General features: G+C 34.6%; 2 protein-coding genes across 2 annotated transcripts in view; both read right to left on the reverse strand.

Annotated features, from left to right (window-relative positions):
• The window catches only part of FAM3B (FAM3 metabolism regulating signaling molecule B), a 61,733-nt gene extending 52,520 nt beyond the window's left edge, over positions 1 to 9,213 (reverse strand). Inside the window, exon 1 of the mRNA XM_074213847.1 lies at positions 9,077 to 9,213. Coding sequence (XP_074069948.1) covers positions 9,077 to 9,101 — 25 coding nt within the window. The 5' untranslated portion in view covers positions 9,102 to 9,213. The remainder of the gene's footprint in view (positions 1 to 9,076) is intronic.
• A 9,303-nt stretch (positions 9,214 to 18,516) lies between these two features.
• The window catches only part of BACE2 (beta-secretase 2), a 200,894-nt gene continuing 195,905 nt past the window's right edge, over positions 18,517 to 23,505 (reverse strand). The window contains exon 9 of the mRNA XM_074213848.1: positions 18,517 to 21,625. Within this exon, the coding sequence (XP_074069949.1) occupies positions 21,375 to 21,625 (251 nt within the window). The 3' untranslated portion in view covers positions 18,517 to 21,374. The remainder of the gene's footprint in view (positions 21,626 to 23,505) is intronic.

Here is a 23,505-nt window from a genome sequence, read left to right on the forward strand (position 1 = left end):
TGAGAACCTAAGTAACTTGCCCAAGGTTAAATGGTTAGTATGTGTCTGAAATAATACTTGAAGTCACATCTTACTCATTTTGAGATCAGCTATCTACTATACCTCACTTCCTTTCAAATAATTGAACAAAGGAAATAGGAATATAAGCTTTTTTCCTTGATAAAAACAAATAAAAATATTCTAATCTATATTATCTCATGTTAGATTCATGACTTAGCTGCAACAAAACTAGCCAAATCATTATAGTTTCTATTGCTTCAAGAAATTTTTTATTATTAAAAACATCTTATTAGTAAAAACTTACAATTACTGTAGCTAAATAGTACAGTGCTCCCTAGTAAACTGTAGGAAAGATGATATGCAAATTAATTACCTAAAATGACATTATAAATGTTCTCTTCTGCATTTATGCTATATCATTTCTCATTCTGAATGAGTGACTATTAGAAAGGGGGGAATATAAGGAAAATGAGGCAAAAGATCCTATACTACAATAAAAAACCAGTCATTTTTGACATATTTATATCCAAAGAAAGTTTTAAGAATAAAAGTAGGTCTGTCTTTAGCACCCATGTACTGTTAGAATTGGTCTGAAATGCTCTGAAAATCTGCTAAGATAGAAAGGTTGTCTAATCACAGCAGGATCCAGGCCAAGTTTGTCTTAAGCTCAAAAAGCACTTCCATAAATAGTAATATCCTTTAATTAATTTAAATAGGTAGCCTAGTGATAAATATCACTAAATAATCATTTCAAACAAGACACCTCAAATTCTGTGCTCTTTAATATATTATAATTATATTTAGTGAATGACATGTTCGATTTGAAATCAAACCTGTATTGTATAATAATTAAAGCATATTGAAATATACTTTTCTGCTCTAAAAAATGAATCAGTTCAATGATTCTGAATCTAGCAGAATCTACTAACAGAGGCAATATTCCAGAAATCAATTTGCATCAGTTAAATAGGAATATTGTACAGTACTTACTCCTTTGGAAAAGTGCTTTAAGAATTGAAAAATATTATATCCATGAGAATTATTAGTCAGAATTTTAAGGGACTTCAGACCTAGATGGAGCAGTGGATAGAGCATTGGCCATGGAATCAGGAATCTGGGAGTTTGAATCCAGTCTCTGACACTTACTAGCTGTGGGGCCTTGGGCAAGTTACTTAATCCTGATTGTTCCACATCCAGAACCATCTCCAGTTGTCCTGATTCATATCTGGCCACTGGACCCAGATGGCTCTGGAGGAGAAAGTCATGCTGATGACTTAGCACAGTGCCCTCCCCCACTCAAATCCAATTCAAGTGCTTGTCATGGTATCACTTCCCTGATGTCATTGTCTTCTTTGAAAATGGACAAAAAAAAATCAACAATATAACCCCCACTTGAAGAAGTATCCTATATAGAATACCCAATAAGTGATCACTAAGCCTCCACTTGAACTACCTTCCAAGATAGACTTTGGATAGCTGTAATTGTTAGTTTTTTCTCATATAAAAAAATAAATATTAATCTCTATCTTCAACTCTGCCTGCTTCACCACTCTTAACACCCTCCACTGCTTTTAATTCTACCTTTTGGGGCTAAGAAGAAAACAGTTAATGCCTTTCAAACAGTATCATATACAACATCCTTATTATTCTCCAGGTTAAACTTTCTTAATTCCTTCAAGTTATCCTCATATAACAGAGTATCCAATTTTCTTTTTATTTTCTCATTTGGATATTGTCTACCTTTTTTGTGTCTTTCTTAAAATGTAGGCATCCTGAATAAAATCAATTCTCTAAGTATGTTATGACCAGGGCAAGTTTGTTCACTACTCTTTTTACACTAATATCCATTTAAATTAGCTTTTTGATTGTCAAATGATCTTTCTGAGCTTGTAGATCCATAACTCAGATCTTTATCACATAAACTTTTGTGTAGTTAAGGCTTTCTCATTTTTTTTTGTGAAGTTCATTTTTTGAATGAAAATAAATTGACCTTATTCCTTCTAATTTTTTTTATATAAGATGCAGTTCATTGTTTTAGCCTATGGAATTTTTAAAAATCCTATTTTTATTTACTTTTTAGTTATTTCCATCTATTAATTTAATACAAGATAATTTCATACCATCATTATATTCAAAGAAAGTTTTAAAAATAAAAGTAGTTCTGCCTTTATCACCCATGTACTGTTAGAAGTGTTAACAAATTATGCTCTGAAAATCTGCTAAGATAGAAAGGTTGCCTAATCATAGTAAGATTCAGGCCAAGTTTGTCTTTAGCTCAAGTATGTATTGGTGAGTGTAGTGGGTGGGGCATACTGGCTGTGATCACTTAGAGGAGAGCAGATTTCCCTGGCTTTGATCCCAAGGCCAGGATGAAATTTGCAGCTGTGGAGTGGGGGAACACATGGAGCAAGAAGCTTCTGCAGTGATAATATTGCTCAGGATTCTGGCAGTGACTCAGAGGCAGAGAGGAGTATTAGAAGTCAGGCTACCATAGAGAGCTCAGAAAGCAATAGTATTAAAAACCTGAATCCTGAGACATTATCCCCTCACATGTAGGGACTAATCCTACTGCAATACAAAGTTAAGAACCAAGAAAGCCACTAAAAATGAGTAATCAAAAGAGCAAGAACCTGACCATAGATAACTATTATTTGAACAGAGATGATTTGGGTTCAAACTTAGAAGAAGATAGTGAAATTAAAAAAAAAGTTACTTTTAAATCAAAGAAAAATGTCAAATAGTCACAAACTCCAAAAGAGTTCTTAGAAAAGCTTAAAAGAACCAAATAAGAGAGGCTGAAGAGAAATTAGGGAAATAAAAGTAATGCAAGAAAATAAACATGAAAAGAAAGTCAACTAATTGGGAAAAAATTAAAAAAAGTTACAGAAGAAAATAGCTTCTTAAAAATTAAAAAATTAAAAATTAAAAAAAAGCTTTCCAAAAAAGCAAAGGGAAACTAATGATGTCATAATGCACCAAGAAATGATAAAACAAAATCAAAACAATGAAAAATTAGAAGAGAATGTGAAACATGCCATCAGAAAAATAGCTGACCTGGGGAACAGATTGAGGAGAAACAAAAGAATTGTTGAATGGATTATTTTAAAATTAAGATTCATAAGAAAAAGCATAGACACTCTATTTCAAAGAACAAGGAAAATTTTCCTTTAGTATTAGGATGAGAGTATAAGGTAGAAATTGAAAAAAAAATCCACTGATTACCACCTGAACAAGATCCCAAGATGAAAATTCACAGGGAACATTATAAACAAGTTTTGAATCTCTCAGATCAAGGAGAAAACACTATAAGCAACTAGGGAAAAACCAATTTAGATACCATGACACTGCAATCATCATTATACAAAATTTAGGAGCTTCTAGATTAAAAGACTGAAAAGCATGGAACACTATATTCTGAAGAGCAAAGGAGCTGGGTTTGCAACCAAGAATAATTTACCCACCAAAGCTGAGTGTAATCCTGCAAGGAAAAAAAAAGTATATAGTCAATGAATTGTATAATGTATTTTGTGTTTTGATCTTTAGTTTATCATATTATGAATATTTTATATAGAAAGAGTTGAAGTCTATTGAAAATTTTGATGCATTTTTGGACTAATACCCTTGTTCATATCTTCCTTGATTCCCTACTGATATGCTCAAATGTCAAGAATCCCAGCACAATGGTAGATGTCCTGTGATAAACTTATTAGAGAACATAGATGAAAGTCAATCAAAATGAACAGACAAGAATGAGTTTGATCTTAATTGCAAACTCAAATTAATAAGAACAAGTCAAGTCAGGTCAACAAACATTTATTAAAGACTGTTCTAGGTCAATAATAAGTTATGGAAATATACAGAAAGGTACAAACAGTTCCTCCCTCAAGAATTTATGTCCTATTGGGAAGAACAATGAATCACCAGGTACAAACAATACATGTTTGAAACGTGGGTGAAAGGGGCAAAATCTTGATTTAGTGGTTGGAGGGGGTTCCACTGAAAAATACATCCATGAAGGAAGAAATATATTCCATAATGGGAGATGAGAGAATTTAAGATGGGCATACACTGTAGGGATTTGGTATACATAGAAGCTATATGTGAGAAATGCATCATCAGAACTCCTAGGTGGGAAGCCATAGATCAAAAGGGGGAAATTTCATGGTAAATTGGAAAAAAATTATTACAACAAGGACAGGAAACCATAATGAACTGGGCAATCAGAGACACAGGCAAATTTCTACCTTGCAAAAATATTTTAAATTTTTTTAGCTCCTGCAGAAATTGATATTTCTGAAGCACAAAAGAAAAAAAGTATTTTTGTTTGTGTGTGTGTGTGTGTGTGTATCTCTTTTCACAAGGTACATGATCTACAAAATATTAACATGGGAACTTGTTTAGGAGAAGTTCAAAATAGAAACTTTAATTCTGTAAGGAATTCAGAAACTATTGGAGGAATAAATAAGTGGAAAGACTTGTATCAAAGAAAAATCTAGAATTTTTTTTTTAGGTTTTTGCAAGGCAAATGGGGTTAAGTGGCTTGCCCAAGGCCACACAGCTAGGTAATTAAGTGTCTGAGACTGGATTTGAACTCAGGTACTCCTGACTCCAAGGCTGGTACTTTATCCACTGTGCCACCTAGCCACCCCAATAAATTCAACTTGATCTCCAACCCTTTACAATCATGCTCCAGAAAACTTTTCCAGTCTTTTTTGTTTTTAGGTTTTTGCAAGGCAAACGGGGTTAAGTGGCTTGCCCAAGGCCACACAGCTAGGTAATTATTAAGTGTCTGAGGTCAGATTTGAACTCAGGTACTCTTGACTCCAGGGCTGGTGCTCTATCCACTGTGCCACCTAGCCACCCCTATCCCCCAAATTGTAGTGAAAGAAACCAACCACAGAAATTAAAGGGAGGAGAGGAGGACTTATTATTTATTAATATTACTATACATCTGACACAAAGTAAGCACTTGATAAATGTCTATTTCCTTTATTTTTACTTTTCTCTTTCCAGTTAACTGATATAATATTAATATATATTAATTAACATATATATTAATATTATATATACTATATAAATAATGTAACATCCAATGCCTTAAGAAAGTGGCACCAAGGGCATGAAAGCAGGAATCCCCATAAGCTCTTCCCCCCCAAAACTCTAAAAGCTGAAAATTATGACTAATCAAATTCTAGAGGGGAAGAACTCACAGAAAGACTGAGTGAAACCATTTTCCAGTCCAACACTGTAGTTCTGTGGGGAAAGGTCTATTCTACTGGAATTGGGTTTGGAAAGAACTTGCAGTACAGCCCAGGCCACAGCCATGCTACCCTGCAGCAAACCAGTTCCAGTTTTCCAGGAACAGCCCGCAGGATACCTGGGTCTCTGAAGAAAATAATTCCTTCAAATGTAGAATGGAGCTAATGGAAACTGATGGCTTAGTGAGAAATCAAGAAATAAAACAAAAATAAAAGAATGAAAACTAGAAGGAAATGTGAAATATCTCAATGGAATAACAGCTGAGCTGGAAAAACGGATCCAGGAGAGATAATTTAAAAATTATTGGTTATCTGAAAGTCATGACCAGGAAAAGAGCCTAGACTTCATTTTTCAAGAAATAATTCAGCAAAATTTCCCTGAGATCTTAGAAGCAGAGGGTAAAATAGAAATTGAGGGAATTCACTAATCATCTGAAAACCTCCTAGGAATATTACAGTTAAATTCCAGGACTCCCAAATCGAAGAGAATATACTACAAGCAACCAAAGAAACCAATTCAATTACCGTGGTGCTACACTCAGGATTCTAGTCAGGATTTGGCAGCATCTACATTAAGATTTTGTAGAGCTTGAAATATGATATTTCAGAAGGCAATAGAGCTTGAATTACAGCTGAGAATTAAACTAATCAGCAAAACTGAACATCCTGTTTCGGAGAAAAAGATAGATATTCAAAGAAACAGGTCACTTTCAAACTTTCCTGTTGAAATGACCAGAAAATTTGATCTTCAAGTACAGGATTCACGTGAAGCACAGAGAGGGTGGACAGGAAGGGCTAATTATGAGGGATTTAATGATGTTGAATTGCATGTTTTCCTGCATGGGAAGAAGATACTGATAATTCATATGAAATTTCTCATTTATAAGAGCAGTTAGAAGGGCATTTATAGACAAGGTTCAGGAGGGAGCTGTATATAATGGTATAATATAGTATAAAGATGGAGTCAATGGGCGAAAAAGGAATGTACTAGGAGAAAGGGAAAGGAAAGGTAGAATGGGCTAAGATGTAAAAGAGTCAAGAAAAAGGTGTTTTTTTTTTTTTAGGTTTTTTGCAAGGCAAATGGGGTTAAGTGGCTTGCCCAAGGCCACACAGCTAGCTAATTATTAGTGTCTGAGAGTAGATTTGAACCCAGCTACTCCTGACTCCAAGGCTGGTGCTTTATCCACTACAGTGCTTTATCCACTATGCCACCTAGCCACCCCAAGAAAAAGGTTTTGCAAAGGAATGGAAAAGGGGAAGCTGAGGGGAATGAGTGAGCCTTCATTCTCATCAGAAATGGCTCAGAGTACATACACACTCAATAGGGTATAACAATCTATCTTACCCTGGGGGGGAAAGGAGAGGAAAGGGATGGGAGAAGGGGGACGGGGGGTGGGGGGTGGGGGGGTGTAGATGATAGGAGAGGGAAGATAGTGGGAGAGGGTAGTCAGAGACAACACACAAGATGGAAGTAGAAAGAGAGAACAGAATAAATGGGAGTGAGGAGGAATAGAATGGAGGAAAATACAGTTAATAGCAACTGTGGGGAAAAAATATTGAAGCAACTTCTCTGATGGACTTTTGATAAAGAATGCAACCCATTCCAGAGACAGAGTTGATGGTATCTTAACACAGAGTGAAATATACTTTTTTCCCCCTCTCACTTCATTTCCCTTGAGGTTTCTCTACCTTTTTAGGGGGAGGAGGGGCTTAGGTTTACTTTCACAAGAAGATTATTGTAGTAATGTGAAAATAAATCAATAAAATTTTAAAAAAAGAAAACAGCAACAAATCTAGCCCAGACTTTCCCTCCAGAATTGTCTTCAACTCAATCCTAAAATCAAACCTGGAATTAGGAAATGGGAAGGAAAGGTAATAAACTTTTGATGTTGCCATTGTTGTCATCATCATTTTCAATCATCTCAAATTAGGTAAATCTTTTCCCTCCTCCCCTCCTACATGAGTATGCAGAGATAAATGGATTCCTGGAAATCAAAAGAATTCAATTCCAGTTCCAGATTCTTCACTTAGTTGGATGACCTTTAACAAATCACTCAGTTTCTCAAAGTTCCAATTTCCTTATCTATAAAATGAGGAAGCTAGACTAAATAATTTTTAAGGTTCCTTTCTTAACATTCATTTATGTGTTTTAGAGTCATGTTTCAAACAGCTAAGAAATCAGTATGCTTAAAAAGGAACAAGAAATATAAAACATTTAAAACCATACTATTGGACAAAAAAGAAAAAATTGATAGATCTGAACTTTAGCAATAATTTAAAGAGCAAATCAAGCTATTTTGGAAAGAAATGAAAGCAGCTATTTTTTTTTCTCTCTTCTTTTTCCATTTTCCAATACAGGTCACATAAATATTTTTAAGAGCAGGAAGATTTTTTTTTTTAGGTTTTTGCAAGGCAAATGGAGTTAAGTGGCTTGCCCAAGGCCACATAGCTAGGTAATCATTAGGTGTCTGAGGCTGGATTTTAATTTAGGTACTCCTGACTCCAGGGCCGGTGCTCTATCCATTGGGCCACCTTAGCCACCCTAAGAGCAGGGAGATTTCTAATGAGACTTTTCCTCAGATATGAACTAGATGGTCAAAAACCTTTCAGCTCTGATATCTTGTGATACTGTGAGTCCAGATCAAGCCCAGTCACTTGATATGGTATTCCTTCCAAAACCACAGTGCCTGCCACGAAGCCTAAATAAATAGTTGACGTACATGTTCATGTAACTCACTATTAAGTATACATTCACATTGCTTCCACAAATTGTTAATAAATAAATTGCAATGATTGAACCTCAGATTTGCTGGGGCACTCCTTACACTTCATATTCACTTATAAAGTCAAATCTATTATCTTTTTGATTATATCTTTTTAAATTATCAACCTCCACCCAAGGGTCATATTCAATTGCAGAAAAGAATCATAAATCATTTCTTTCTATTTTCAAGGCAAAAATGTGATTCTTGCTAAAAGATTGTCATTGTTTGTTTTTATAAACCCTCTTTCCTTTTCATGACCTTTTCTATCATTCCTCTTGGGGGGCAGGAAGACAATATTTAACCATTAAAATGGAAAAGAGGAAAGGGTACAAAGGAATACATAAACAATAGTTTTGTCTTGCTAGGTAGGGGTTGGAAAATGCTACTCATATCTTCCAATACTATCTAATTTGTTCCCCCTCTTTTCCTAAGATGCAACAATCACACATGCAATCCAAGGCCATGAAGTTTAAAACTACAATTCCCAATTTTCATCAACTGTCATACCATTTTTTTTTGTTGTTTTTGCAAGGCAGTGGGGTTAAGTGGCTTGCCCAAGGCCACACAGCTAGGTAATTATTAAGTGTCTGAGACCAGATTTGAACCCAGGTACTCCTGACTCCAGGGCCAGTGCTTTATCCACTGTGCCACCTAGCCTCCCCCATACCATTTCTTAAAGTGTGTTTGGAAGTGGAAGAAAGGAGGAGGTTAGTTTCTCTCCAGTTTGGGAACAGCACAATCATCTTATCCACCTTCTGTCCAGCTCTCTCCTCACCCCTCTGCACCTTCCTGTTTCTCCTTTTCTCTCTTTTTCCTCCTCCTCTTCCCTTTCTCCCTCCCTTCCCTCTTCTCTCTGATTCCCTTCTCTCTCTCTCTCTCCTCTCTCTCTCTCTCTCTCTCTCTCTCTCTCTCTCTCTCTCTCTCTCTCTCTTTCTTCTCTACTCCTCTTGCTCTCCTTTTTCTCTTCCTTTCTCCTCTTTTTTTTCCCACTCGTCCATTTAGTAGGAGAAGTAATAATTGAAAGGGAGGGAGGGAAATTATGAGGAGACTCACATTCATTAATAATCCCCGATGCCATCTTCTAGGGTCCAGTGTCTTATCTGCAGTCCTGTAAGCAGCACCAGGACTTCCTCTTGTAGTGACTGCTGCTGCTACAGGTGCTGCAGCTATTTGATACTGGGTAAATAGAGCTGTCACTTTTGTCACTTAAGACACACCCAAATGTGTTCTAGATCTCCAGTTCTTCCCAAGGTGTGGGTGGGATTGAAAGGACCTCCTCTACCTCTTGACACGCCTTTTGGAAGGAAGAAAAAGGGTTGGGTCTGAGAGAGCAGGGAAAGGTATGTGAAAATGGGAAGGGAGAATTGTGAAACTGCTTGGTTCTGCCTCTCCAGCCTTCCTTCTACTTCAGAATAGCAGTATGTACTATTAGTTGAATCTCATTCTCTTTCTGAAAAGCATAAATTACTCCACTTGGCAAAAACTGTATAGGAGCATTTTAGAACTTTATATTTTAATAATACTTTCAGGTTTTCATTTATCTCACTGGCTTTTTAAAAAATTATTTTGTTTTTTAATTTATGGAATAAAACAAATACATCCATGACATAGTACAATAAAAAAGGTTATTGCATGTGAACTGCAAATCAACTATGCACAACTTGCTTTTCCTTTCAAATATACAAAACATTTATCATATAATTTTCTTTTTTTCCTTTTTTATTCCTTTTCCTCCTCCCCCAGATGCTTACCATTAGACACAAAAGATATTTATGTAAAATTATTCTATATCTATTTCTGTTAGTTATTTTTCTGGATGCAGATACCATCTTATATATATCCTTTATAGTTAAAAGTGGGTATGTATAATAGTAAAATAACTTAATTAAAGTTGTTCTTAAAACAATATTGTTGGGGTGGCTAGTTGGTGCAGTGGATAGAGCACCGGCCCTGGAGTCAGGAGTACCTGAGTTCAAATTGGGCCTCAGACAATTACCTAGCTGTGTGACCTTGGGCAAGCCAATTAGCCCCATTGCCTTAAAAAAACCCTAAAAAATATTGTTATAACTGTTTATAATGATGTTTTCTCGGTTCAACTCATTTTGTTTTTCATTATTTCATAAAAATTCATTTTTTTCTGAGAGCATTGAGCTCATCATTTCTTGTGGCACAGTAGTATTGAATCACTATCATATGGTACAATTTGTTCAACCATTCCCCAAATGATGGGCATCCCTGCAACTTCTAGTTCTTTGCCATCATAAAAACAGCTGTTATAAACATTTATACATACATACATATATATATATATATATATATATAATCTGTCTGTATATATGTATGTATATATATATATATGTATAGACTCTTTTTCTTTTTCCCTAATGATCTTTGAAAAGAAAGCAAGTAGTGATATCGCTGGGTCAAAGGGCATATATTCAGCCTAATTCTGTATTGCTTTCCATAATATTTAGATCATTTCAGAGTTCTACTTTAGATCATTCCACAGTTCCAATTTTTCCACATCTCTAACATTTGTCACTTTTCCCTTCAATTATTTTAGCCAATTTGGTAGGTGTATAATGATATCTCATGGAAGTTCTAATTTGCCTTTATCTAATTGATAATAATTTAGAGCATTTTTATATGACTATAAATTGTTTTGATTTCTTTATTGGAAAACTGACTGTTCATATTCTTTAACCATTTATCAATTGGAAAATGTCTCATATTCTAATAGATTTGACAAAATTCTTATTTATTTTAGAAATGAGTCCTTTAATTGAAAAGCTATTTATCTGATTCAGTTTTAACAGTACTTCTACTATGATTTTACTTGCATACTATGTGTTCCTGTATTCTGAAATCACCTTTCCCAAGTCAAGTAGACTTCAGGCTGTTAGGGTATAGCCATTAGAATTTGTCCCTGATAAGGGTAACCTAAAATTTCATTATTTGTAAATACCACATTTGGCTAATGAAAGCCAGACAGAATCCCCCAAAATAAGCTTATCGACTCTTATAAAAGCAGAAACTATTTTTTACAGACAAATAACTCTTTAACTTAGGGTTGAATCAGCTAGTCCCAAGATCCTCTCTGGCTTAGCTGTGAATGAATTTGGGCCAGAATAAACTGTAGGCTGAGGATGGCAAGGTCAATCTATCCACACATTTTTGTCTTTATTTTCAAACCAGCAGCAAAGCCTTAATACTTTGGTGCAGTATTGGTCTTACTATAAGTCCACAGATTTATTGTAATCAATCATTTTTGAACTGTCACTGTGCTAGGGACTGAAGATACAAGTGAAAGAAGTGATCCCTCTTCTCAATGAATTATATTCTTTTTTTCTGGTTAGAAGCATTTGTTTATTGGTTACAATACCAACTCATGGCAACATGTTTCACTGAGCCACTGTACAAATACAAAGAACAGATCCCTTAATGAATTATATTCTAATGGAAGAGAGAACAAGGCAAGTCATGTAACCCTATTGTCTGGTAAAAAAACCAAAATACTTAAAATTTTTTGAAAAAGTAAGGGAGAGCTTGGAATATAATATCCTAGAAGCAAAAGAATACATGGACTTACAACCAAGAATCATTTATCCAGAAAAATAGAGTATAATACTACAGAAGAAAAAAAAATAGACATTTGATGAAAAGAAAAGTTTCTAGCATCCCTTTTTTCACTTTTTTTTAAAAATTTTTATTTTCGGTTCCAAATTCTCTTTCTACTTTCAGTCCCTTCCCCACAGTTTGAGAAAGCAAGACATATAATACCCATTATACATGTGAAATCATGCAAAATATGTTTCTACATTAGCCATGTCTAAAGCAAGAAAAATAAAACTGATGAAGCTTGGTTTAGGGAGCAGAGGTGAAGAATTCATGGACTCAATGAGTCAGAGTTCTGAGGGTACATATAACTTATAAGGATACATTTAACATACGTATGCTTGTCCAAGAGGGTTGAGTTCTAGGAAAGACTACCAAAGGAGCAGGGATGAGTAGACTTTAAAAGGGAAAGTCAAGCAAGGAGGGTGAGCTGGGAGAGATTAGGATGGGTTTCTGCAGTGTGGTTTAGGAAATCACATCAGAAATATTCAAGGACAGTTTATTTATTATTTATACAAGCTGTTATCTCAACATTGTATACCTCAGTATCCCCTTCAGGGACCAGATGGTTATGGTTCATGTTTGGAGCATGACAGTTTTGATGTAATGTACAAAAATGTTTATTGGATGCAGAATACATGTATGGGAAAATTTCTGATCAGATAATGAGTTTGTGAGATAATTGTTATTGATGCAGGGGCATAGAAAGGCACAAAAATAATGTTTTTTAGAAAAACATAGCAAAACTTTTGTAGGTAGAAAGTCAATATGGAAAAGAACAGGATAAGTTAACTATTTGCTTTTGTCTAGTATTTCCTCTTCATTTAAAGTGAGAGTGAGAGAAAATATGCTTCAATTTCTACTCAACTGTCTCTCTGGAAGTATAGAGCATTTTTCAGCATAGAGAGAGAGAGAGAGAGAGAGAGAGAGAGAGAGAGAGAGGATAACTGAATTTATGCCAGCTGATTAAATCACCAAGTGAAATGGCATAAAGGGAAGAAGAGGATTCAGACTAGAGTCTTGAGGTATATCCAACACTGGTGTACCTGAATGGGAGGAATATTTAGCAAAAGAAACTGAGAAGTAGCAGTCAAATAGAGAAGAACCAGGAAAAAGAAATATGAAAAACTAGAAAGAAGAGAATATGAAGAAGGTAATTAAAGTGTCAAAGGGCTCTTCAGTAACTTTGGTGAGAGCAGTTTCAGTTGAATGATGAGATTTGAAATCAGACTGAGAAGAGAGGTAGAGGAAAGGAAGTGGAAATATCAATCGCAGATGGCTTTCTCAAGGAATTTAGCCAGAAAAGGAAGAAGAGATGGGATGAAAGCTGTCAGCACTCTCATGAATGAACAAATCAATAGAGGGTTTTTTTGAGGACAAGAATGACATGGTGGTGTTTTACAGATAGTAGGGAAATAATCAGAACAGGGGAGAAATCTTTGGCCTATTGATTTCATACCTTTTGGCTTTTATCAAATTGAAAAGATTTCAGACAATCAGGTGGAAATTTTCTATAAATTCTAGAAACAGATGATTCTTAGTGTAATTTCTCTATTGGGTCTTTAATCATTTGCAACTTCCAAAATACTAAGGAATACTGTTATATAGAAGTGGTATCCAGATATGAAGGCATAAAATGTTACTGAGATGAATGGCTCATGATGAAGTTGCTGAGATATCAAAGAGATATGATCTTTTGTTACTTTTTAAGCTGGATTTACATTTGTAAAACCTGGAAACTTTTAAATTCTTCCATATAGTCACCAATCCTCAGCTGAGTTATTAACCTGTTAATACTCATCACATTGAACATCTATGTTAAGATTTATCTTAGAATAAACAGATGGCTTCATGGAGCACTTTGAGAATCACAAAAATTAGAATGTCCCGGTAAAAAGCATTAATTTTTTTTGCTGTAGATTGCTTATAAGAAACATTAGTATGTACTACAGATATTTAAAGCAAAATATATTCAAGTAAGGACAATGTTTTGTTATTTTTGTCTCATATCAAACTGGGGACACAAATGCAAATATTAAAGTAAAATATTAACAAAAAGCTAAAACAATATATTGAAAAGATTTAATACTATGACCATGTTAAATTTATAGTAAGAATTCAAGACTGATTTAATACTGGAAAAGAGTAAACTAAATTAAGCAGATTAATAACAAAATAAAAATAATAATGTAATTATATCAATAGATTTAGAAAAAGCTTTTTGGCAAAATGCAACTCATTTATATTGAAAAACTACAAAAGACTGTCTTTTCCTTAAAATGATAAATAGTATGTACACATACACAAGTATGTGCAAAATGTTTTTTGTGTGAGTGTGTACATATATATATATATATACATTTAGACATATACACATATAGAAAAAACCATTTCCAATAAAATCAATGGCAAAAAAATATGTTGATGTGACCTTCTAATTTACAAAATATTAGAAATTCTGGCTATAACACAGACAAGAAAAAGAAATTGAGAGAACAAGCATAGATAAAGCAGAAACAAAATTGCTTTTTGCATATATATGATGGTGTTTTTAAAGAACTCTAGATTCAATGAAAAATTAAGGCAATAATTTCAGTAAATTTGAGAGTTATAAAACAAATCCACAAAGTTGTGAGCATTTTTTAGAAATTTCATTTAAAATAAATATATGCGTATAAATACAACAACTATAAACTTTATAAAATTCTTGGGAGTCTACCTAGAAACATGGAAAAAGTTATATAGATACAATTACAAACCACTATCCTTAAAGATAGATCTAAATATTTAGAAAAATTTTAATGGATATTAATGGCTCATTGATAGATATTCTGAATAATAAAAATGGAAATATGACCTTAATTAACTCAATGCCATCCCAAATCAACTATAAAAGGGTTTTGTTATAGAACCAGAAAAAAGATGACAATTTCATATGAATAAAAGGGTAAAAAATATCTCAGGAAGTAAGAAAAAAAGTGGGAATAAAAAAGTCTAGTGGTGGGGCAGTTAGGTGGCATAGTAGATAAAGCACTGGCCTTGGAGTCAATAGTACCTGGGTTCAAATCCGGTCTCAGACACTTAATAATTAGCTAGCTGTGTGGCCTTGGGCAAGCCACTTAACCCTATTTGCTTTGCAAAAACTAAAAAAAAAAGTCTAGTGGTTCTATTTCTTAAACTACACTATAAAGCAGTAATTGTCAAAAAATTTTGATATTGGACAAAAATAGAGAAATGAAACAGAAACAAATATATCAAGTATACTAGGACTCAATACTAGGACAAAGACTAAAGCACTGGCAGGTTAGAAAAGTTATTTTATTACAATTGTTCATTTTACATTCATTAAATAGACTAAGATGACATAAAAGAAAAATGATAAGTATTGATAGAATTGTCAATAGGCACAACCATTGGGGAAAAGAATTTGAAAAAAAGTTACAAAAACAGTCCATTACTAGGTCTAGAGTCGAAAGAGAATAAAGAAATAGAAAATGGTCCTATATAGATATAGAAAAATATTTATAGTAGAATTTTTTTGTGGTGACAAAAGACTGAAAAACTAAAGAAATGATTGTCAGTTGAGAAATGGTTGAATAAATTAAATAAACAACTACATGATCTTTATGAAACTATATGAACAACACTTTATTATGCTATAAGAAATGAGGAAATAGATGATTTCAAAGAGACATGAAACTTATATGAATGGATACAGAATAAGGAGAAATAGAAAAATTTATACTACTTCAATTATAAACATGAATAAATTGGAAGACTCTATATAAAATGATGAATTAAAAGAGCAGAACCATGAGATTAAATTATATAATAGCATTGTAAAAATAAACATTTTGTTTAAATGGGGGTGATCTAGATGATCAATGCAATCACCATGATGAAACATACTATTAATCTCTTTAAAAGAGAAATAATAGATTTTAGGATACACTAAAATTCTATAATATACATGTATATTCTAGAATAGCTATTATATGCACATTCTAGACTGGTTATGAAAAGACCAAAATTAATATTACTTTGAGTTTTTACTGCATGGATTTCTACTGTATTAATTATACAATGTGATTGATATTATGCTCTATTAATTTTTTAATTGAGTATGCATCTACCTAAGCATACTTTTATGTCCTTCAGTTAAGCTCAGAAATTTAGCTCTGAGTTAGTTTATAGTTATAGGTTAACCCCATTCCCCAAAGATATGTTGTTTGTCCTTGCCTGTCCTTGTGCAATTAGGGGAGTTTTTAATTTTTCTCAAGGAGACTAGTTTGGTAGTTTTGATCTCCTTGCAAAGATTACAAGATTCAGATGGGTCCCATACAACAACAAATATTCCTTAATTGTTGGAGAGGGATGGTTTACTAATTTCACATGGGTGTTGATCTGCTTTTCTTGATGTAACCAATCATGCAATCATGTTGTTATCTACCCTATAACCAATTGCTTTGTCTTCTCTACCTTTCCAATTCTGTTCTTCCCTGAATTGTATGAAGGCTGGTGAGCTCCCCCTGGGGATTTTTGATTATCTATAGGCCAGATACCCAATTTATTGATTTTTTGCTAGTCTATTCAACGAATGGATAATTCTCTAAATCTATAATAATTTTCAGCCACAACAGTCATATATAAATTCTAGGACAGTTTTTATATAGTTCTCTAATATATACATAAACACATATACTTATAAATATATACATATATAGGTAATTAATGAGGGGATTTATTTTGCTTGGCTATGCATATTTTCACAAGAAATTTGCTTTTCTATTCTGTTCCCCCCCCCCCCATTGAGATGGGTGGTAAAAGGTAGAGAAAATAAGTTTCTACTAATTAAAACAAAAAAAATACCACTTTAAAATTAGAGAGATCCAAGGGCAGGGTACCATATATGTGAGATTGCATACATTTTAGATGAAGTGAATGTATTCTTACTTTTACTTAATTGGTTTACTTTATTAAAGGAGACTCTCACAAAAATGGGGATGATCTAGAAATGTTTGTAATATAAATACAAATCAGATCAATACAATTTTACAACACTTTGAAGCCTTTTTTGTTGTTTCCAAAGTGTTCTCATCTGAATTTTTGTCATTCTGAAATACAAATTTATAAGTCCTAATGAAGCTGCCATTATGAGGTTTTTAGCTTTATTTTTGAAGAAAGCATTTTCTCTCAAAATTTCCATTCCATTTAATGTTTGTCCTTCATTCTTGAAGATTATGATATCAGGGAGGTGATGCCAGAACAAGCATATGAATTGGACTTATGTGAAAGGGGCTGTGCTAAATCAACAGCCTCACTTTCTCCTCTAGATTTGTCTGGGTCCAGTGACCAGATATGATTCAGGATGACTGGACATGGCCCTGGATTAGAGGCAATAAGGGTTAAGTGACATGCTCAGCTAGTAAGTGTCAAGTGTCTAAGGCTGGATTCAAACTCCTGTTCTCCAGATTCCAAGGCCAGTGTTCTATCCACTGTACCACCTAACTCAATGGATAGAACACTGACCTTGGAATCAGGAGGATGGAAGTTCAAATCCAGTCTCTGACACTTACTAGGTGTGTAACCTTGGGCAAGTCACTTAACCCAGATAGTCTCCCATACAAGGCCATCTCCAGGCATCCTGATTCATATCTGGTCATTTTATCCAGATGACTCTGGAGAAGAAAGTGAGGCTGGTGTCTTGGCACAGCATCCCTTCACTCAAATCCAATTCATGTGCTTGCCATGGCATCATCTCCCTGATGTCGTGGCCTTTGAAAATGAAGGACAAATATTATTCCATTTATAAGGTATTTGAAGGAAATTTTACCTTGTGCAATTTGTCATAACATTTTTTTTATGTAACAAAGACTACCCTGCAGTCTTAGTATGTTACATTTCACCCGTCTCCCAGGGTTCTCTGGTAAGATGGATTGGGATCTCTGTCATTGTCTGTAGTTCTTACATATGGTGTTCTCTCAATTATAGGGGGTGGGGGTTTCCTACACCTTATTTCTATTTTACCTTTGTACAGTTGAATTTGCTTTTACAAAGAAATATTTAATTCAAAAGAATAATAATAAATGGACAGACATACTCCCCAATATGTTGGGCATAAATCCCTACTTACTCTGCTGGAATCTGGGAAGGGGATTAGGTTCACAGTTTAGCTCAGTTTCTATACAGCACAGTCCCAAGGTCCAAGTCCAACACCCTCTTTGGTCTCAAGTCCCAGGTACTATGGCTACTCTGAGTTTCCTCATTGGACTGCCTGCTTTTTAATGTCCCAATGGAATCCTGAATCCAAGATTGACTTGATTTGTATTCCCAGGTTCTTGGAAATTGCTTTCTGCACCTAAAAACTGAGGATAAAGACATTGCCTGTTTCTTAGGGCCTTGGGGCCAAAAGGGAGGGTAGAGGCAGAAAGTTCTTCCCTTTTCCCCAATTCCCATCAGTTCATTAGTTCATAGCACCCATATTGTAGATGCCTATTACTTCTCCTGACCAGAGGGCTAGAATCTGCTAAGATAATACTGAAAAGACAGTGAGAGTCCCAGGCTAGTAGTTTTTAAAGATGATACTTGTTATGGCTAAGTAGTCATTAGAAAAAGGCTGTTGACCACCATGTAGTAGGGGAACACAGGATATCTTCTCTCAAAAACACTTATATAGCATATATTCCTATGAGAATATTATGATATTCTAAATGAAAGTTAAACAAGAGGATTTTGTTGTGGAACATAGAATACTAATGCAATTTCACTGAAAAAAATGTGTATGTATATTAAGATGATAAGAACACATTTTACTTTAATAGAATTAAACAGCAACAAAATAAAATAAATTGTGATAAAGAGATACACAGTAAAACTAATTATGTCATGCCTTTTTTATTTCAAAGGTATTTATATTTCAACAGCAAAGAAGAAAGGTATATTTTCTAAAGATTATGAATTTAACACCCTATTCAAAGAGTTCTAAAAAACTGAGTAATAAAAGCTATTTGTGGCAAGGAATATCACCTACAAAAAAAGGCACTGGCTTCTTCAAGTATTCTTTCTAGCCATGGGTTATGACTAAAATGATGGGTCATTGGGTTGTACAATAATTAAAATTCTTCTCTCATGGTCTCCTCCACTAGTATTCTCAATTGTCATATTCGAATCTCATCTCCAAATAATCAAAAATGTCTTTACCTTTTATATTTTTTGGTACTGTTTTAGGGTACTGTTTGGCAAGAAGATCCCTTTAACCATAGAGATTAGATACTATTCTGCAATGTATAAAGTCTTAGAAAACTGACTGGGGCATTGAGAAGTTTAAATGAACTTCCCAGTATCCCGGAATTATTATGTATTACATGTACAACTGAACACTTATCCGTCCGACTTCAAAGTCAGATCTCTATTCACCATACAACAAAACCTTTCCAAAAAAGAAAAAAAACCACACAACATTGAAGGGAAAAATAAAGAGGTAGTTTATGAATTGGGTGGTCAATCTTAACTACAAATTAATAGGAACTTAAGCTTTCCCAAAAAGTTCATTGAACTATTTGTGAGTAGGAATTGTTTCATTTTTTTAATTTTCAAATTTTTAATTTTCATTTTTCATTTCAGTTGTTTCATTTTTGTATTTGAAGTTCTAGATGTCTAGGAAAATGCCTAGTACATTTCAGGTGCTTTAAAAATAGTTGCTGATTGATTTTTTTTTTTTTAAGGTTTTTTGCAAGGCAAATGGGGTTAAGTGGCTTGCTGAAGGCCACACAGCTAGGTAATTATTAAATGTCTGAGACTGGATTTGAACCCAGGCACTCCTGACTCCAGGGCCGGTGCTCTATCCACTGCGCCACCTAGCCGCCCCTTGCTGATCGATTTCTTAAAGAAATTAGAATTAATAGTTGAATACCTTTAAGGTATCAATAAAACTTCTGGGTTAAGATTACTGCTTGGTTTGGTCATATGGAGTGTGCAGGGTAAACTAGATGACAGAGATTTTGCCTTTTTCTAAAAGTTCTGCCTCTGATCCATAATGACTCAGTGAAACCCTCGATAAGTCAAGTAAAACTTTTCACAACTCAGCTAAACTTTGTAAAATAATTGTTGATCTGAATTGATATGGGGATTTTCCTCACCAAGAATGAACTTCATCAGTGAAGACACATAAAATATAGAAATAACATTCAAGTCAATGAGAAATTGACTGGCTTGTTGAATGCTTGGATTTTTGATAGGAATTACAATAACTTTAAAGGAAGTCTAGCCAGAGGAAATTAGTATTTACCTAGAACTTTATATGGGAATGAGAGTCATTACACAGAATATCCACTCAGCTGACAATGATAACTAGATATAACATAATGTGAAAAAAGTGGCAAGGGCTAGTATTGAAAATCAATGACTTCAATCACTCAAAATCCCAATTACATCGTATTTTATAATGTCATCAGCTCCATATTTAAGGAAGGAATAAATAGTGGCAATTTAAAAATTTCTCTAATTCATGTCTACTTAAACCAGAGAACTATTACAAATAAAAGGTCAATTCTAGCCATTTCTTATTGTCTAAAATTGAATATCTCCAAAATGAGTGAAGTTTGTTTTTCAACTAACTTAGAATCATTATATCTCAGACATAATAAGCCATAAGCCTCAGGTATAGTTGTAGGTGTATCTGAGCAGAGAAAGAAGTGCTTCCTCAGTTTTGAAATCTGTATAAAATTGTCTTTTGTTTCCTTTTCATCTGTTTCTCTATAGTCCACTGATTCAAAAGCAAATTGAGTCACACTCATGAAATCTTGTCACAAATATCTACTATTCATGTAGAAATGTGAAATTTAATTTACCCACTAGGGTAAAAACCTAACTATGAGAACTTAACTTTTTTGCTTATTGCAGTTCTGATGACATATGAAGAGGGAAATACCTCATCTAAAGCAGAAAAATAACTCATCTAAAGCAGAAAAACAAGGCCTTTTATGTGAGGGAATATAAATGTCTTTAATACTGATTCAGAATTATTCTGGTAGGCACTATTGTGTAGTATACATGATATTAACTAAAGGATACCCCATCATCCTAAAAAACAGACAAGCAAAGGTTGGTAAGTGATGATGACACTGTCATTAAATATTTTAGAAATTTCATCGAAGGTACACAGAAGGGCTTACTGAGAGAATTGCAGGTTAAATAAACTCAAGTCTCCCTTGCCATCATAAGATGACTCTTTATACTCTGAAGATAAGTTAAAACTAAAGAAAATCACTAATAAATATAATTAAAGAAAAATTCTTATTTTACTTTCATAATTAAAATTTGAAGTTGTATTTTCTATTTTGGAAGAGATTTTGAGGTATAAGAGAACTTATTATTTTTCATTTTCGAACACATCATTAGATTCTGACATCCAATTTTGTATAACATAATGAATTATATACATATATATGTATATATATGTATATATGTATATATATATGCATACATATATGTATTTGGAGAGAGAGAGAGAGAGAGCACCTGAAGCCCAATTACAATATTTTGGTTTAGAATATCTTTTTTTCCCCTTGTGGATATGAAACTTCATAATCAAGGCTTAAGACATAGGAATAGCAATAAAACAATTATTTGATTTTCATGCATATAAGAGAAAATTTTGGCTTGTGATCCTTATTACATTTTTCATTTAAACTGTTAATAGTATACTCTCATATTTCTTGAGTCTGGATCAAGATGGTCATTTCCAGCGATGCTGGACTAAACATGATTCATCATTGACTAAATTAGGATTACGAGAGCAAGTGAGAGAACAGAATGGAAACAATAGTAAGATTAATACACAGAAAATAATTCCACAAAAAGTCATAAGAGCATATGAGACAATCCACAAAATGGGTTCATTTGAAGATGAAACAGGGATGCAGCTGCTTGCTATGTTATCTGTTGAGAAAGGTCCTGCAATCTCAGATACTGGAATGCCATCAACTTCTAGAAAAAGAAGGAACAAAAAAAATTTATACCACAATTAATATCTTTCAGAATAAAGGAAAATGGGATGTTTCTTATAATATAATATTAGTTTAGACATGATAGAAACCTTGAGATTAATAGTCAACACTATTATTTAAAAAGTAATTACTCAGTTTTGGATGGTCCAGTCTTAATTTCTTCCTTTCAGTGACCTTTTTGGTTAAATTTTTATTTATCTATTGTGCACAGTGAAATTGAAATTACTAAATGAACAGCCTATTTCTGATTATTGTTTTAACCTTACATCAATGGGTAAATTTAATAGACTTAAAGTTCAAAGTTAGTCATGAAAGCAATCTTTTCTTCAAACAAGAATATAATAGGATTGGACTTGATGCAATTAAACTCATTTCTAGAACCCCCCAACAGATATGAATATTGGATTGGGAAAAAACAAACAAACCTAGTTCTTATGGTTTAAGAACTAGCATTTGCTCAATAATAATACCCTGGGTGGGAGAGCTAAGATGATGGAGAAAAGCCAAGAAGGAACCTGAGTCGTTGTCCCCCCCCCCCCCCCCCCCCCCCGCCAGTTTCTCTGTTAAATTAAGCCTCTAAATGTATTCTGGAATGTCAGAATCCACAAAAAGATGGAATTTCCAACTTTCCAATCCAAGGTTACTCAGAAGGACTTCAGGAAAGGTTTGTTTCACTTAGGTAAAAGGGTAGTGCTGCCTAATGCCGGCAATGCCTGGTCAAGCCAGAGGGTGGTTCTTAGTCACAGCACAGTGTACCAACTGAGGCCATGCAGTGCTGGTTCAACAGGCCAGCAGCATAACAAACCAGCTGTGAAGCTTCCAGCCCCAGTGCAAGCAGCACCAGAACCCATGGCACAAAAGGTATGACTAGGATGGGTCACCCCAACACAGTGGGTAAGCTGCCAGACCTGGAGGTTCTTGGTTCCCAGCACAAGAAGCATGGGATAGTGCCCAAGTATCCCAGGAACAGAGTTGAAAGTTTTAAAGTTACAAAATTTGCTGGAAAATGAACCCCAAACCCCACAGTCTGTAGAAAGCCACTGTGACAGCAAAGAAAATAAAAATGCAAACTAAGAAGAGGACATCAATGCCAAAATGTCTACACGTGAAGCCTTGAAGTGAAATATGAATTATCTCAGGCACCAAAAGGACTTAGAAAAATCAAAGAGAAACAGAGCCAAGATGGCACCGTGAAGGCAGCATTCCCAGAGAACTCGACCCCCCAAACTCCCCAAAAAACAAAGGATGGCTCTAGCTAAAATTTAGCGGGGCAGAACCCATAGAAAGACTGAGTGATACATTTTCCCAGTCTAAGATAACTTAGCACTTCCACGAGAAAGGTGTGCTTCACCAGGACCAGGGGTTAGGAAGAAAGCTGTGGTTCAGCCCAGCCCAGCCCAGCCCAGCCCAGAAATCAACAGCAACAGGTTGAAGGGGTGGTGAGAGAACTCTGCTGCACCTGGGTGAGTGTGGAGTGAGGAGTACTGGCCACAGAACTTGCAAGGAGAATTGGGAGAAAGAAGCCTGCATCCCCAAAGATGGTAAGGAAAGTCTGCAGAGATTTCTCTGCTCTCCCTGTGGTAGGACTCTGCTGTTTGCCTACACTCAGACCCAGGTTGCAGTTTGGGCTTCCATACTAAGATAGCAGGATTCCTCCTTATAGCCAGCCCCAGGGCAGAGGGCAGTGCTGTAGTCATCTACACATCAAAGCACAGGCAAGAGAACATAAGAACTTGGAGGAATAAAGGTCCCAATGGGGTGGCCCCCCAAAAGAAAACAACCCCAAAGCCTTGGAAGTGCTGCAAATTAGCCTTGGTCTGAGGAAATGAGTAAACAACAGAAAAAGAATAATATGACCAC

This window comes from Macrotis lagotis, chromosome 1 (genome assembly GCF_037893015.1).
Source record: "Macrotis lagotis isolate mMagLag1 chromosome 1, bilby.v1.9.chrom.fasta, whole genome shotgun sequence".
NCBI lineage: Eukaryota > Metazoa > Chordata > Mammalia > Peramelemorphia > Peramelidae > Macrotis > Macrotis lagotis.